Source organism: Equus quagga, chromosome 15, assembly GCF_021613505.1.
Source record: "Equus quagga isolate Etosha38 chromosome 15, UCLA_HA_Equagga_1.0, whole genome shotgun sequence".
Classification (NCBI taxonomy): Eukaryota; Metazoa; Chordata; class Mammalia; order Perissodactyla; family Equidae; genus Equus; species Equus quagga.
The window spans coordinates 44965142-44982723 of NC_060281.1; the positions used below are offsets into that span (position 1 = coordinate 44965142).

General features: G+C 40.9%; 1 protein-coding gene across 2 annotated transcripts in view; it reads left to right on the top strand.

Moving 5' to 3' along the window:
- The window catches only part of MBOAT1 (membrane bound O-acyltransferase domain containing 1), a 96190-nt gene that overhangs the window by 42024 nt on the left and 36584 nt on the right, over nucleotides 1-17582 (top strand). For both annotated transcript variants that reach the window (XM_046641294.1, XM_046641295.1), the window contains exons 2-4: nucleotides 7531-7676; nucleotides 8718-8795; nucleotides 16527-16622. In XM_046641294.1, the coding sequence (XP_046497250.1) occupies nucleotides 7531-7676; nucleotides 8718-8795; nucleotides 16527-16622 (320 nt within the window). The remainder of the gene's footprint in view (nucleotides 1-7530; nucleotides 7677-8717; nucleotides 8796-16526; nucleotides 16623-17582) is intronic.

A 17582-nucleotide genomic window follows, 5' to 3' on the forward strand; every position in this document is an offset into this window, starting at 1 on the left:
TTTTATTTCTTCTCAGTGACTTCGAAATCTTGCAAGGGCTGTGGAAATTGAGCTCCTGCTGAATCCGAGTTATGTCAGTCTTGCTTGTCTTGGAGAGTCTGATCAAAACAGCTGTGCTCTCCTGTTTCCTTATGCATGAGGGCCCACACAGTGCTTTAATTGTGGAGCACGCATTGTTGGAGATCATGACTGGCAGTGCAGCTTTCTCTGCTGCTTTGAAGGAGTGGATCAGGAGGAAAGTCAAACCTTTGCACATGTTCCTTTTAAATGTGAAGGGTTTATTAAAGAGCATCATGGTACGCATTTTCATTCTCTTTGTCCATCCACGTTGTTACTCTTGACACTTTGCTGCCTATAAAAAGTGTGTTTTTCTTTAAGATGAAACATTTTAAAGGTTGACTTCTATTTATGACTAACTCCTCCCTAAACTTTATTTGTAGTGGCGCTAATAAATGCAACCTTGAGGACAGAATAAGTAGAATAAAATAAGGATTTTGATGAGTTTCTAAGAGTGCCCGCCCTGACCGTGTCTGTGTGTGTGTGTGTGTGTGTGTGTGTGTGTGTGTGTGATGAGTGCATGGGAAATTCCATATGGAATTTACAAATGGTAAAAAGAATTTCCCTACATTCCATCACCCTGATAAAACAGCCATATTCAATTCTGCATGTTATCTTTCCCTTTTCCATATGGTGCTATTGTTTTTTTTAACGTAGTTGTAAATGTGCATACGGTTTTATATTCTGCTTTTTATTAGTTATAGCAAATATTTTTTACTTTACTATAGGTAGTTTATAATGCTCATTTTTATTAGTATTATATTGAATGGGTTTCCCATTCATTACTATCCCTCTATTGTCCTATATTTTATTTCATTTTGTCTTGTAAATAATACCTCAACATTTTTTTCAGCACTGAGCTTTTTATTATCCAATGAATAATTCCAGGAATTGGTCAAAAGCATGGCTTATAGCAAATACTACCATATTCTTTTCGAAAGGGATTACAACGCGAGGTGCATTCTTTACTTGTTTCGTGTGTTAACCAGTGTCTTTATTAATTGTTGAACTTTTAGATTCCTTCTTCTTGCTACTAGAAATAATACTGAGGTCAATATTTTTTGTACAAAATTTTTGTGCACATTTCTAATAGCAGCAATAATAGTGGGCTTAAAATTTGCAGTCACAGACATAGATATGCAAAAAATGTAGCTGTTTAATTTTTCCCTGCTAAACTTAATTTAGTATTCAAGCTAAATTGCCAGTTTTTAGTCAGCTCACTTCCAGTTTAAGACTGGTTACATTAAAGGTTTGTCTTCCTCTACATCTGGAAATGAGCTAAGCCCTGAGGGGTTTATAGACCTTCATGGCCTTGGTGAGGGCATCGGGTCCCTGTGCCGCTGGGGCCTTTCTGGCTTCTGCTCAAGTGGAGCTCATCCTTGTGGTCCTGGGTGTTGGCCTCTTGCTGCTGCATCATCTGATGTTCCCTGAGGCCCCTTCCATGGCTCGTGGTGGTAGGTTCACACTCAGTGTTCTCTTCGATCCAACTGCAAGACCTTCTCAGGCCTCTTAGCTCTCAGCTGGCCTCTGCTGTTCCCAGAGCCCGGGAGAGGGGCCCGGGTGATGCATCAGTCCCTGGACTTCCTCACCCTCTCAGCCTCCTGGAAGCCGTGCTTCTTTGCAGGGCTGGCCCTCTCCCCGGGCTGCATTCTGAGAAGCCAGGCAACCGTCTTTTCTCCTGTGACACCTGCATCATTCCTCCAGATGTCTCTAGGGATCCTGTCCATTGTTATGGTCTTAGCACCTTTGCTGTCACCTCTCTGCCCCCATGTCTACGTGCTAGTCCTGCTCCACTGAATCCCTCCTTCAGCTCACTGGCCAAACTCTTTATCTTTATTTATCTTTATCTTTATCTCTATCTTTATCTTTATTTTTGGGGCAGAAAATAAGCTTTCCATCATTAAGAAGTTTTCTTCCTTCCATGATTGTAGTAGACACTCCATGCTTGACATTCTTCAGCTTTGCTTTTGATCTACAAAGACAAGTTTTTAGGATTAAAAAGAAAGAAAAGATACCTCTCCTAAATCTCCAGAGATTGCTTTGACTCTCAGCTATCTCTCTGCTTTAGGTTTATAAGACTCTGCTCAGGAGCTGGAAAACCTGGAGATTCACTCTTTGTCCCAAGCTGCATTGCCTCTCCCTGTGGAAGAAAGAACACATGGAAAACTCTGGCAACTGTCTGAATGTGGGGTGGGAAAGGGACTCAGGGCCAGGACAGCAGGGAGGAGACTGACTGGGGAAGCCAATTCTTACCAGCTCAATAGTAGTTACCACATATTGAGTTTATTCTGCGCACAATGTGTTAGTTCAGTAGATGTAAAGTAACATGAATAGCAAGTGCTTGTCCGTACCAAGCACTGTTTCAAGTGATCTCACATATTTTCTTTAGTCCTCAGAACAACCCTGTGAAGTAGTTCTATTATTACCTCCATCACGTGGACTAGGACCCAAGATGCAGTGAGCTTCTGTAACTCCCACCAGTAAGTGGTGGAGCTGGGTCTTACAGCCAAGTAGTCTGGCTGTGTGTTGACTTTGCCCTAACCACTGGATCTGTTGCTGGTCGTGGGGTACTGACTTTAACTATTGTTAAAGCTAGGTCTTTTTCTCTTGTAATTCTTATAATTTGATTCTCTTCTTATGGGAGTCTGATTATTTCATAAAAGGTGGTGGTTTTCCTGTTTTGGAAGACACAATCCCTTTGTTGTTTTCGTTTGTTGCTGTCCTTATTTATATTACCTCACTCACATAGATGTTTCTCCGATGTGGATAAAGAGACCTTCTCAGTTTCAACTGCTTATAGTCATCGGAGTTTAATATCTGTATCATCCCAAGCCAGTGATTTGCTTTCCACAGGTGTATAATTTTTAAAACATGTTTGTTATGGAAAAGTTCAAACATATACGAAAGTGGAGAGATTAGTAAAGTGAATTTTCATATGCCCAGCACTCAGCTTCAACAGTTTTCACCTCATGGCCAATCTTGTTTCATCTATACCAGGATTTCTTAACCTTGGTACTACTGACATCTTGGGCCGGAAAATTCTTTGTTGTGGGCGGCTGTCCTCTGCCTTTTAGGACGTTTAGCAGTATCCCTGGCCTCTACCCACTAAGTGCTGATAGCACCCCCTCCCTTTTCTGATTGTGACAATCAAAGATGTCCCCTGGGGGGCAAATGATCCCCAGTTGAGAACCACTGGTTTGTACTCAATTCACTCTCCCCCACTCCTTCAAGATTATTTGGAAGCAGTTCCTGTACATCAAATCAAACCCATTTTGGAATGTATTTCAAAAAGATAATGGCTTCAGTTTTGTCAGCCCTTTAGAGAGGAAAGGAGCATAGATCAAATTCTGTTCCTAGATGAATTGTTGTTATGGCAGCAGAGATGGTCATAGTTCCTACCAGCTACTAGTGTTGATGTGAGTTAGCAAACACGAAGAAACTGGTATCGTGCTACAGCTGGTATTTTTTTTTTAATTGTGGTAAAATATGTGTAATGTAAAATTTTCCATTTTAGCCATTTTTTAAGCTTATAGTACAGTTCAGTGGCAATAAGTACATTTACATTGTTGTGCAACCATCACAACCATCCATTGCCAGAACTCTTTTCGTCTCGCAAAACTGAAACTCTGTACCCATTAAATACTAACCCCATTTCTTCCATCCCTCAGTCTTTGGCAACCACCATTCTACTTTCAGTCTCTCTGAATTTGACTATTCTAGGTACTCATATAAGTGGAATCATACAATATTTGTCCTTTTGTGACTGGCTTGTTTCACTTAGCATAATATCTTCAAGGTTCATCCATGTTGTAGCTTGTGTCAGAATTTCCCCCATTTTAAGGCTGAATAATATTTCATTGTATGTATATACCACATTTTGTGTGTCCATTCATGTGCTGATGGACATTTGGGTTGCTTCCACCTTTTGGCTATTGTGAATAATGCTGCTGTGAACATGGGTGGACAAATATCTATTCAAGACTCTGCTTTCAGTTCTTTTGGGTATATACTCAGAAGTGGAATTGCTGGATCATATATAATTAGATTTTTAACTTTTTGAAGAAGTGCCATACTGTTTTCCAAAGCAGCTGTGCCATTTTACATTCCCAATAGCGATGCACGGGGTTCCAGTTTCTCTACAACCACAATGCTTAGTACTTTGTTTTTGTTAAAGTAATAGCCATCCTAATGGGTGTGAAGTGGTATCTGATTGTGGTTCAGCCTGTACCTTTTAAGATGTACATGTGGTAATCGAGAAGCATTTCTGCTAGAACCCTGCTGCTAGAACTAAGTGATGCTGTTGTGTGTTTCCACTTTTGCCTTGGAGCCGTTTGCCATGGTACATTCAGCTAGCCATCCATGACCCACTCCTGGGAAGAGGGTGAGGGAGTGGGTTGTGTCTGTGTGTTGGGGGAAGCTTTTAATCCATAGCAGTCATGTGTTTAGGCACTTTACCGTTAACAGTTAAGGGAAAGGATTTGGGTTAGATATAGAATCAGAGACCATTAGAGCCAGAAGGGACGTTAGAGACAAGTTCACCGAAAGCACACATTTTGCAAAAAAAGGAACTGAAACCCAGAGCATGTAAGTCACCTCTTCTTGACTTGAGGGTAGTGACAGTGTCTTGCTCACTGTCCCCAGTCTCTGGCAAATACAGTCAACCAGTAAATGTTTGTGGAACTGATCAATGAATTACGTATGCCCAGCTGACATCTTAGTGTCAGAACTAGGGCATTCTGTCGGCTCCACATTCTATTATGGTGACTGAAAAATGGCCGATTGCTTCAAGGACCAAGTGAATCTTTCTTGCCTCCTTTTCAGTTGCTAGGGCCACAAGATCAGATGTGGTTTTCCGATGGTGAGGCCCTCTCTTCCTTGGAGGTAGGTTTGAAGGGGTCTTAAAGAAGACAAACTCAGCTCAGGAGACTGACAGAAGGCTGAGGAGGCCTGGGCTGGCCGAGTGATAGTCACCATGCTTTGATCACTCATAAATCTATTCCGCCTCATCCCTGCCCCAGAGCTTTCACCTTCCAATCTTCCTGTCCTTTGTGTTTTTCTTCCCTCTGGAGAAGCCCAGCTCTTCGTGGCTGCCTCGGTAGGTCTCTGTGCTTCTAAACTAGGAGGTCTCCATCTTGCCTGCATCTTAGAATCACCTGACCTCTCTGGAAAGCCCTGCTGCCAGGCCAGTTAAGTCAGAATGATTGAGGATAGGACCCAGGCAGCAGTATTTTTAATGTCCTTAGCCTCCCTCCTTTTTTACCTATTTCAACAGTTTTCCTGATTGTCTGCCTGAGTCTCATCCCTCCTTAACCGTGAAACTTCTTGTTATTTGCTTTGGATCTAAAGGGCACATACTGTAAGAATATAATAATACTGTAATAAATTCACACAATGTTAATGTTACTTCACAATTACTTGGAGGTTATCTGTGCTCTTTTCCATTTAGATTATAAGTTCCTGAAGGCGGGGATCATGCCTTCTTTCTCCTCTGTCCCAGTGGTTCTCAAACTTAAGTGTGCATCACAATCACTTGGGGAGCCTGTGAAAACACAGATTTCTGGGCCCACCCTGGGAAAGTCTATTTTGCTAGGTGTGAGTTGGGACCCGAGAATGTGCATTTCTAACAAGTTTCCAGGTGATGCTGATGCTGCTGGTCTGGGGATCACATTCTTAAGAACCACTGCTCTATCCTCTGAATCATGTGCAGGGATGCTCGATAACTACTGGCCAACCAAAAGGAATGGAGCACATTTCCTCTTGGTTGCTCTCCTGAGTCACTGTGTTCCGCTGTGGCTGTGGGCTGGTCCCTAGGCTGAGAGAATGAAAGAATGTGTGATGGATTGCCTACACAACTGATCATAACTGAATGATCATACAATCATACGTAGTCATAACTTTGACTTCCCCGTTGCCAATTCCTTTCCATTTTGAACCTTGCTAAGAGGATTATTTTTCTCTGTGTGTGTGTGTGTGAGTTGTTGGTTGGGCATTTAGGCTATATAAAAAGATTTGACCAAATTATGCAGGATGGGATCACAGTTCACCTTCTCTCTGCCTTTTGAGGTAGAATGTGAGGGTGGGCAGTGGCGGGAGTAAGTTTTTGGAAAGATTGGTGAAGAATGATTTCTAAATAGAAGGGAAACTCAGCACAGTTAATTTTTAAAAGCGAAACAAAAAATTCCCTGAAAGTATTATTTTCTATGAATTATAGGGCGTCCAAAGTATTCTTGTTTTTTATCCGGAAAACAAAAAGAGCTCAGGTGGAGCTGATAACTGCTACCCCCAGCCCTAATGAATTTCACCAAGAGCTACAGTTTGTTGTTGTGTGAAAAACTGCCGAGGTTGATGTCAACGGTCTGTTCAGATATTTATATCCTCCATATCTTTTAATTAAGTGCATTTCCGAAAGCGAATTGATACTGAAGTTTTCATCCTGAATGCTCTGAAAAGTTTAAACTACTTTTCCAGTTTTCATTAATGGTTAAACGACTTAATGTATTTTGGTTTTTTTGTTAAATCAGCTGGTCTTTCCAGGGGTATCAGGGAATTATTTTGTATTTTCTTTTAGGTAAAATTTTTTTGAGTGATAGATCATTGAGATTTTCTCTAGGGAAATTTGGTGCCTATTTTGCATAACTGGAGAGGGTTGGCATTGGAAGTTTAACGCAGGGCTGTTTCGTTTTTTGTGGATCTTTAGTGTCACACCTTGAATTTGAGCAATGCTCTTGCTTATATGGTGTTAATTTAACATGAGGAAAATTAGAGTCAGAAAACAGCTGATGATTACATTGGAGAAGCACTTGGTTTCTTAGGTACCGAATGAGGGGAGCTTCATTGATCTGATTCATTTGCATCTCTAAAAGAACACATTCTTTCTTAGGATCGTGCTGGGGGAGACGGGGAAGAGACCCAGCCAGCTGCTCTTAACAGTCAGCTAAGGGCCCTTTACACTGAAAAGTCCCTGTTTGTGGGTGGAAAAGCAACCTTGGCTAGTCTTAAATGATTGGAAAAGAAACCATTGAGGCCCAGCCAGGTGGGGCAGCGGTTAAGTGCGGGTTAAGTTCCGCTTCGGCGGCCCGGGATTCGCGGGTTCAGATCCTGGGTGTGGACATGGCACGGCTTGGCAAGCCATGCTGCGGCAGGCGTCCCACACATAAAGTAGAGGAAGATGGGCACAGATGTTAGCTCAGGGCCAGTCTTCCTCAGCAAAAAGAGGAGGATTGGCAGCAGTTAGCTCAGGGCTAATCTTCCTAAAAAAAAAAGAAAAAAGAAACCTTTGAATTCTTCACTTATATCAGATGAGGTTGTGGTTATCTGTTCAGTCTCTTGCACTTCCTCCAAGTGAACGCTACTGAGAAAAAAATCCATATCCAAGTCTGAGATGCGCCTGGATGTGGAAATCTGAAAAAAGTAGAGAAAATTCGCACACAGGCAAAACAGTAAAGATTTTGATTCTCTTTTTTTCCCATATAGGTGAATTTTGTGGCATGCCAGCTCTTTGCTTTGCTTGCTGCTTTCTGGTTTCGCATCTACTTAAGTCCTGGTAAGACCAGTCCCGATGTCCGGCACGCATTCGCCACCATTTTTGGCATCTATTTTGTCATCTTTTGTTTTGGCTGGTGAGTATGAGCCTCATAAATTCTGGTCTTTATCATTTGGGTGTTTTGTGGCAATATTTTTGGCATTTCCCAGACACTAAGGAAAGAAGTATATTTAGTCTTATTGTAAAATACGGGGGATGTTGCAGGAATCTCCATTTACTGTAAGAACCTGGAACCAAGAAACTGACTCCCCATTAGAAGGTGGTGTGTTACCCCAGCACCAGCCCTGTAAGATATTAACCACAATCTGCTCAGAACAAGCCTAACAAGTACGGCGAATTTTTTCTTAAACCTTTACTCATGTCCCCTGGGTCATGTAAATGGAATGTTATGAGGTTTTATTTTCTGACCGGGAGACTTTCCTAACCGTTGTAGATATTGGTGTTTTTCTTGCACGACTGCTGGAGATATTGGTGTTAGTCCTGCACTTAGAGTAGAACGGTAGTTTCAGTCCGGCTTTAGGCAGTGGGAGTTATTCTTTAACAGAGAAAGCCTGTGGATTATGCTTTTCTCTACCAGGGAAGCTGGACAAATACCCTGGGAGTGGCACTTGTTGGGGAAGAAATTTTAAAAACCAGCATTTCTAGAAATCCAACTTAAGACAATTTGTGAATTTGTTCAGGGTCCTAGAATACTGCTCCTCTTCCTTCAACAAAAATTTGGGAAAGGGTGATGAGTATTTTGAATCAGCCACCAGGTGAAAGTCTTGGTATCTGGGGCAGCTCGGTTTTAAAAAAGTCCTGAAGAAAGAAAGAACTCTCTTCCAGACTGTCAATTGTATATATGAGAAAGTATAAGCATTCCGTTTCTGGATTCCTGACATTACTAGTGCTGCAGTTGGCAGACTATGGCGTAACTTCCTAGTGTCATTTCAAGATATAATGTCTTAATTACATAGAACAAAAGTACTTGATTTCTTTTCTCTTACATAAACATGAGTTAACAGATCACTTGCTTTTTGGCAGGGGGTGGAGGTGGAGTAGCAGTATGGGTGGCCAATAGGTATGTTAATACAAAATGTATTCAGTGTTCCTCCTTCCCCCCTGTGATGTCTTAAAGGTACTCTGTACATCTTTTTGTGCTGGTGTTAATGTGCTATGGAATCATGGTCACTGCAAGCGTATCCAATATTCACAGGTAAGACCCTGGGAATGAACAGTGCAAGGTGAGGTTTGTCCTGATCTTTGACATGTTATTTCTGGGGTAAAGGGGGTACCTTCCCCCTTTGTCACAGTGGTGTGTCCTAAGTTCTCTGGGATGTTAGGGGGGATGGGGAGCCCTAAATGCTGGGAGTCTTCAGAGAAAGCTTTATGAAAAAGGTGGTATGCAAATTGGGTCTCAGGGGAAAAAGAATATATCAGAATTCGGCAGCTCTATTGACCGATATTGGTGATAGTTCCAAAGTGGAAACAACCCAAATATTTACCAAAATGGTGAATGGAATGGTGAAATGGAATACTACTCAGCCATAAAAAGGAATGAATGATTGGTACACACAATTACATGGATGAATCTCAAAATAAATATGCCGAATGAAAGAAGCCACACAAATTCTATTCTCAAAATGCAAACTAATCTGTAGTGACAGAAATCAGAGCAGAAGTTGCCTGGGGTGGGCTGGTGTGGGGAGATGTGAAGGGGATCACAAAGAGGCATGAAGAAACTTGGAGGGGTATGGATATGTCCGTTATCTTCAATTTGGCTGTGGTTTCCTGGGTGTGTACATATGTCAAAACTTTGTATACTTTAAATCCCATATATAATTGCAACAAAAAGAATAAAATACCTAGGAGTAAACTTAACCAAAGAGGTGAAAGATCTGTACACCAAAAACTAGAAAACATTTTTGAAAGAAATTGAAGAAGACACAAAGAAATGGAAAGATATTCTGTACTCTTGGATTGGAAGAATTAACATAGTTAAAATGTCCATACTTCCCAAAGCAAACTATAGATTCAATGCAATCCCTATCAAAGTTCCAACAACATTTTTCACAGAAATAGAACAAAGAATCCTAAAATTTATGTGGAACAACAAAGACCCCAAATAGCCAAAGGAATCCTGAGGAAAAAGAACAAAGCTGGAGGTACCTACTCCCTGTTTTCAAAATATGCTACAAAGCTATAGTAACCAAAACAGCATGGTACTGGCACAAAAACAGACACACAAATCAATGGAACAGAATCGAGAGCCCAGAAATAAACCCACACATTTATGGACAGCTAATATTTGACAAGGGAGCCAAGAACATACATTGGAGAAAGGAGAGTCTCTTCAATAAATGGTGTTGGGAAAACTGGACAGCCACATGCAAAAGAATGAAAGTAGACCATTATCTTACACCATGCACAAAAATCAACTCAAAATGGATTAAAGACTTGAATGTAAGACCTGAAACCATGAAACTTCTAGAAGAAAACATAGGCAGTATGCTCTTTGACATTGGTCTTATTTTCAAGTACAATGTCTGATTGCACAAGGGAAACAAAAGAAAAAGTGAACAAATGGGACTACATCAAACTAAAAAGCTTCTGCATAGCAAAGGAAACCATCAACAAAATGAAAAGACAAGCTAACAATTGGGAGAGGATATTTGCAAACCATATAACAGATAAGGGGTTACTATCCAAAATATCCAAAGAACTCATACATCTCAACAACAAAAAAACCAACAATCTAATTTAAAAAATGGGCAAAAGATCTGAACAGAGATTTCTCCAAAGAAGATATACAGATGGCCAACACACACATGAAAAGATGTTCAACATCATTAACTATCAGGGAGATGCAAATCAAAACTACAGTGAGATATCGCCTCACTCTGGTCAGAATGGCTATAATCAACAAGACAGGAAACAACAATTGTTGGAGAGGATGTGGAGAGAAGGGAACCCTCATACACTGCTGGTGGGAGTGCAAACTGATGCAGCCACAATGGAAAGCAGTATGGAGTATCCTCAGAAAATTAAGAATAGATCTACCATATGATCCAGCTATCCCATTGCTGGGTATTTCTCCAAAGAACTTGAAAACGCAAAGGCATAAAGATACATGCACCCCTATGTTCACTGCAGCATTATTCACAACAGCCAAGACTTGGAAGCAACCTAGGTGCCCATCAAGGGACGAATGGATAAAGAAGATGTAGTATTTATACACAAAGGAATACTACTCAGCCATAAGAAATGAGGAAATCCAGCCATTTGTGACAACATGGATGGTCCTTGAGGGTATTATGCTAAATGAAATAAGGCAGAGGGAGAAAGTCAAATACCATAAGTAGAAGATAAAAACAACGAAAAACAAACACATAGCAACAGAGATTGGGTTGGTGGTTACCATAGGGGAAGGGGGGACAGGGGAGGGCAAAAGGGGGATTAGGCTCACATGCAAGGTGATGGACAATAATTAGTTTTTGGGTGGTGAACGTGATGTAATCTACACAGAATTCGAAATATATTATGATGTACATCTGAAAAAGAAAATCTTCAATGGAAAAAAAAGGATGATCAACTTTTTTTGTAAAACATTCATCCATTTTGTGAAGTTAAGCTTAGTTAAAATTGGATAACATAACACGTAAATCCACTAACCAAGTAGACATAAATGTCAATAAGTAACAGTGAATTGAAAGCTAGAAGGAATAAGGGGTGCATTGTCATCCCCACTGGTTTGAAATCTCCACACTTCCCTAAGGATGCTTTACTGACGATATGCGACATGGGACCATATGACACACAGACCAAATGTGAGTGCCAGAGCAACCCATATATTAAGTATTACAAAGCTCAATATTTTAATATTGTAGATTAAAAACAAATAAAAGAAGTTCTAATATTTTCTTCACTATCCCATTGCAATGTGATGGCCAAGCCCTGCTTATGCACACACCCCTTTAGAGACTGCAATTCTAAAGCACAGGTCTGATCATATTCCTCTACTTCCTGAAAATTTGAGGAGCTCTCTACTGCTTTACCAAATTATTTTCATATTCAAGATAGTCCATGCTGTAATTCCAACCTATCTTTCCTAATTAGTTTTTATATATCTACCATTTGTTCTAATCACTTGGAAATACTTATATTTCTCAAATACATACCATACCCTCCCATCAATGGCTTTCTGTTCAAGCTATATCCTCCATCTAAAATATAACTCCAATTCCCGTTCCCACCTGTCAAAATACCTCCCATTCTTCAAAGACCGTCTCAAATATTATCTCAATGGAATTCTTTTAGATTAGTTAAATAAATTAATTTCTAACATAAAAAACTGTATACTTTAAATATGTACAATAAATTTCTTACTATGATATTTTGATTTCAAAGTACAGAAGTAATTTAATTCTACCTTGAAGGCTACATGCTTGGATGGTCAGTTAAGATACCTGGGATGTTTGTTTTGCGTTGTCTCTGTTTCCCATGGTCTTGCTGAAACCTCAGTATTAATTCTGCCTTTCAGTAACACTGGAGTGTAAGCCTGGTGAAAACAAAGCCTTTTCTCTTTTGTTCACTGTTGCATCCTCAGAGCCTAGAACAATACCTGGCACAAGTAATGGCTCCATAAATATTGATGGAATGAATAATCAAATATCTTTGAAAAGACATTTACCGTTTTTCTACTTCTTTTCTGATAGCTTCTCTGAAAAAGCAGATGCCTTATTTCAGCTTCAGAAAGCTCTTTGATTAATAATAAGACTATTGGCACCATAGTTTTCCTTCTTAAAAGCATTGAAATTTAACTTTTCAGTGTATAATCTTGTAATGACTTAAAGTAAATTTCTGGTTTTCAAGGGAAAATATTTTTGCATGCTTTTACATTTTAGTAGTCATTCAACTTCGTATCCAAGTGAGCTGTGAAAATTTAGTTCTGATCATCTCTCTTCTAAGTGCCCTCCTTGAAGGGGATAGCGTCATTCCTTCAGAAGGGAAATAGGAAATCCATATTTCTAAATTGGCAAGAATGGATTTGGGAAATGCTTCATATTATGACAAAATGCCCTTTTTAGTGGGGAGCGAAAATGCGTGGCTTTTCCTAAACTCGATTTTGGAAACAATTAAATGATGAATAAAAATGTTGTTGCATCTCTATAGCAAGCACATTTCCAACTACCTCACAAATCATAATTTGACAGCTCTACCCACACTGGTGATGCTCATGGGGTATAGTCTGATTTTCAGAGGGTCAAGAACTTGCATGCATACTTGTCCCATACCAGCCCAGGTTTGCTGTGTTCGTCTCTGGCCAGGAATGGAATTCTCCAGCTTTGGCAGAGCCGAGCAGTTTACAGACAGGCGATGACTATTTCACTGCAATAATATTGTGGTAGCAGAGGGCTGTGTCATAAGACCACAAAGAAAGGATGCCAGAGCAAGTTCTTCCCCTCCGTCTTTGCCTGTGCGTTTGCCAGAACCGCAGATGTGGGGAGCGGTTCACAGTTCCCGATGGATGGCAGTTGTTTCCTATTGATGCAGGGAAAAAGCATTAGACAGGAGTCAGGAAATCTGGTTCTTTCTAGCCGTGTGGGTTCAGACAAGTCACGCAGTTTCTCTGTACATCACATTTCCCACTAATAAAACATGGGGTTTGTGGAAGTTTGAACTTAAGTTCTCCTCAAGACCAGGATTTCATGATTCTTTGTGAATTGTTCTCTTTTTCCCTTTACTGAGCCAGTTATAAGAGTTGTGTCCACAGGAATAGCGGGGGGCAAGATTAGTATTTGTTGCCAGGTGGAACTAACCCTTTTCTGGACTGATTGTTGTTATTCAGGACTTGTCTAGAGAGTTCTTGGAGTACCACCTCTGTTTCCTTCCCAAGCCACTACGTTGGGCAGAAGTCAGAGGCATGAATCTATCCTATATGAACCAACTGGAGCAGAATATAGTTAGTATCTCCTAGGACAGAGGCCTTGTGTGAGAACTTGGTGATGCATTTATCAATTTTGGAGTACCTGCTTTATGCCAGTGCTAAGCCAGGCTCTTTTAAATATATTACGATTTCAGTTTTTTTTTTTTTAAGATTGGCACCTAAGCTAACACCTGTTGCCAATCTTTTTTTTTTCTTCTTCTTCTCCTCAAAGCCCCCCAGTACGTAGTTGTAGATTCTAGTTGTGAGCGCCTCTGGTTGTGGCATGTGGGATGCCGCTTAAGCATGGCGTGATGAGTGGTGCCACGTTCGCACCCAGGATCCAAACCGGCGAAACGCCGGGCCGCCAAAGCGGAGCGCGCAAACTTAACCACTCAGCCACGGGACTGGCCCCCATATTTCATTGTTTCTAACATGTAAACTTTTATTTACTATATCATTTAATAATCATTGAATATATTATATATAAATGTGTTAATATACATTTCATGTTATTATTGCAAATATATTCTTTCTAGGACAACTCTGAGATTTTTTTTTCCTGAGATGAGGAAATGAAAGCTCAGAGAGGTAAATAGATATACGGTTCAATGAATTTTCACAAAGCAAATACACCCATGTAACCACCACCCAGGTCAATTAGTAGAATATTACTGTCGCTCATGTCCCAATCTCTACGAAATTCCTCCTTCCTGAAATAACCACTATCCTGACTTCTTACACCACAGATTAGTTTTGCCAATGCTGGGATTTGAACTCATGTTGGTCTGTCTCCAGAATACATGCTCCCTTTAGCACTCCTGGATTCTTTCGGTTTTTCAGGTTTGTCCAGGGCATGAATGCATTGCCCTGTTGTACTGGGATGCAGGACTTGCACCATCCTTGATAGGTGGGTCTTATTATAACAATTGAATTGACCTTGTTTTTCTCTCTGGGTGGGGGGCAGGGGAAGGTATGGGTCTAGCTCCTTCCTGTGGAAGAGAAAGGGGAAGCCACAGGCATGCCTGCATTTGAAAGGGCCCTGGAAGAATCTCTTTTGAATTTGCTTTGTGCTTCTGCCTTGAGCTGCGTGAACCGGTGCTGGAGGCAAAAAGGCCTAGGTCCATTCTACTTCTGCTTCAGCTCTTATGGGAGTTGTTTTTTCTTAGTCATTTGCTTTGTTCATCATCTTCTTGGTTTGGGAAGGGTTAAGGATGAACCCAAGGTAGGGAAAAATCTTTTTTGTGTAGTAAAGTCTTTGTTTGCAAATAATGGTAAGGAGAGGTAAAGTTATATAGCGCTTTAGAGTTTACAGAACTATAAACCATATTAATATAATATATTAATATTAATTACCTTAATATTAATATAATATAATTAATATAAATATTGCTATAGTTGAGAGTTTCCTTCCCATTCTTATCTGGCTCTCCCTTGCTACCAAATGAATTTTTATTATCCCTCCGTTACTGTTCCTTAGGTCGATCTAGTCTTCATGAATTATTTTAATGTGAATTTGTGAATTTCAGTATAATTTAATATCAGAATATGTATCTTCCCTGTTTTATGACCCATGTTTAAAAGTTATACCTTGAATTTATGTCTGTTTCTGATGAGCTCCTGAACCATTTAAAGTGTTTAATATACTCATTTCAGCTCCTTCCAACTAATAGTAAGTGAACCCCTCCTATGGTCAAAGGTTGGGATGCTCAAGGTCACAATGAGCTGGGGAAGCAGATACATATAATTTTAATACTATAAGTTAGCATGTAGCACTAGAGAAAAACAGGCAATGGAGCAATGAATTGTGCTGGGAGTGGGGGTGGGATGGATAGAGCAAGATCAAGCCAGGTGATTTTGGAGATAATTAGGCAGTTTCCAGATTGGATGGAGAAGGGAGTTGCAGGCAGAGAAAAGAGCGTGCAGAAAGAAAGCTGGCCTGAAAATGCAGGATGTAATTGTGGAAAGTGAGCAGTCCAGTGTAGTTTGAACATAAGGTGGACATGGAGCATGGCTGGTGATGAGTCCAGAAAGGAAAGGTAGAGCTGAGGGTGTGAAGTACCTAGAATGCTGTGTACTGGAATCCCACATCAAAATTCCTAGAGTGTGGGATCTGTTGGAGACTTTTAAGACAAGTTATATTTATTTGGTTGTTTGTTCATTCAACACACAGTAGGTGGCTCTGGTGAATGAAACATATGGCCATCCTTGCTTTCAGTCTCATAAGGGTGACAGTAGTTAATTGGATTACCACATATCTTTATAATTACAAATTGATGAATGTTCTGAATGGCGTGTGTGTGTGTGTGTGTGTGTGTGTGTGTGTGTATGTGTTTGTATTGCTGGTTTATACTATAGTGGTCAGAGCCAGACTCTGAAGGAAGCCAGGGAGGGACCATGAGCAGGTGGTAACTGCAGCCTCAGGCATGGACGGGGAGGGCTCTGAGCAGAGCACTGGGAATGCTAACACTAGGGAGTAGGTAGAGGAAGATAATCTGAGCAAGAACCGTAGAAGAATTACCCAGAGAGGTGGGAAGAAAACAAGAATGGAAGCCAAGAGAAGAAAGTGTGTCAGAAAAGGAGTGGTCGGCACATGGTGATGAGTTGTGTTTTACTAAAGATCATCGTGTAAGTGTGATGGTTTGTAAAGATCAGAATCTGAGCACAAGATCTTGCAGGTCAGTGGTTCTCAGCTCTGGCTGCACATTGGAATTACACCTGCCAGGTGCATCCTATACCCATTAAACCAGAATGTCTGGGGGTAGGGACCAGACATCTGTAGTTTGTAAAGATCCCCAGGTCATTCTAAGGTGCTGCCAAAGTTGAGAACCACTGCAGTGGATGGACCAGGTGAGAAAAGATGAAGGGTTCAGAGCAGTGGTGGGAGGTGAAGGGAGGGGAGGGACTGGGATGTGGACAGACCAGATAGGACTTTGCGACTAATTTCAAGTTGAGAGGTGAGGGGAAGGAAGAAGATTAAATTGTTATGCATAATAATCTGAGCCTCTGTGTTTTTGGTTTCAGATATTCCTTTTTTGTAGCAATGGGATACCTTACGATATGCCACATCAGCCGAATCTACATCTTCCACTATGGAATTCTCACTACAGATTTTTCTGGGTGAGTATCTTGACTTGGGGAGGGCAGTTTGACTGGTGACTTTAACTCAGTCCCTTGGGGTCTGTAAAGATCAAGCATGTGCAGAAGAATCATGGGTGGCTGTTAAATCAGTTGGTAAGACTGTGCTAATGAGGTTAAGGTTGGAGATTTGATTGCTCTGTTAGCTCTGCTGTGTTGTAAGGCAGGAGTTGCAAACTATGGCCCGTGGGCTGTGTCTGTCCTGACGCCTGTTTTTGTAGTTATATTAGAACACAACCAGGCACTTACTCATTTATGTTTTATCTCTGGATGCTTTTGTACTACAGTGGTAGGTTTGAGTAGTTGTGGCAGACATATGACCATATGACCCACAAAGTCTAAAATATTGACTATCTTGCTGTTTACAGAAAAAGTTTGCCAACACCTATTCTAAGACCCTTAACACAGTGTTGGTGTTTATCTCTTACTAGTTATTGATAGCTCCCATATTAGCTAATAAGCGGCTGCCACCCTGACCCCCTTGAGTGCTCCCTGGCTGCTCCCCCCAGACCCCCAGACTTCCAGCAACTAGAAGGGTAATGCCCAGCGCAGAAGGGGGCTCCATGCTAGTTGTAAAAATTTTCTGTCACCAGGCCTTTGCCTGGTGGGCCACCCATCTCCCGATTGGTCACCTGTTGAAGACTGGGGATGGATCAGTGAACATTTTATGCTCTGGTGATGTCTGTTCAGGAACAACTTTTTATGAATCCTGAGGAACGCGTGCTAAAGCAGAGTGATTCCTCATAACACGTTGTATCTTATCCACGAGACCTTAGGAGTTTGGTTCTGTTCTTTGCAGGCAGTCTGAGGTCAGGGGGACCCTGAACTGTCTTTGAGAGAATGGCTTGCATTTTATTGGATAAAATACTGGAGAATAGGGAATGAAGTAAAGGGGTTACAATTCACAGCTCATCTCTGTGAACTTTGCAAGTTGTGCAACTA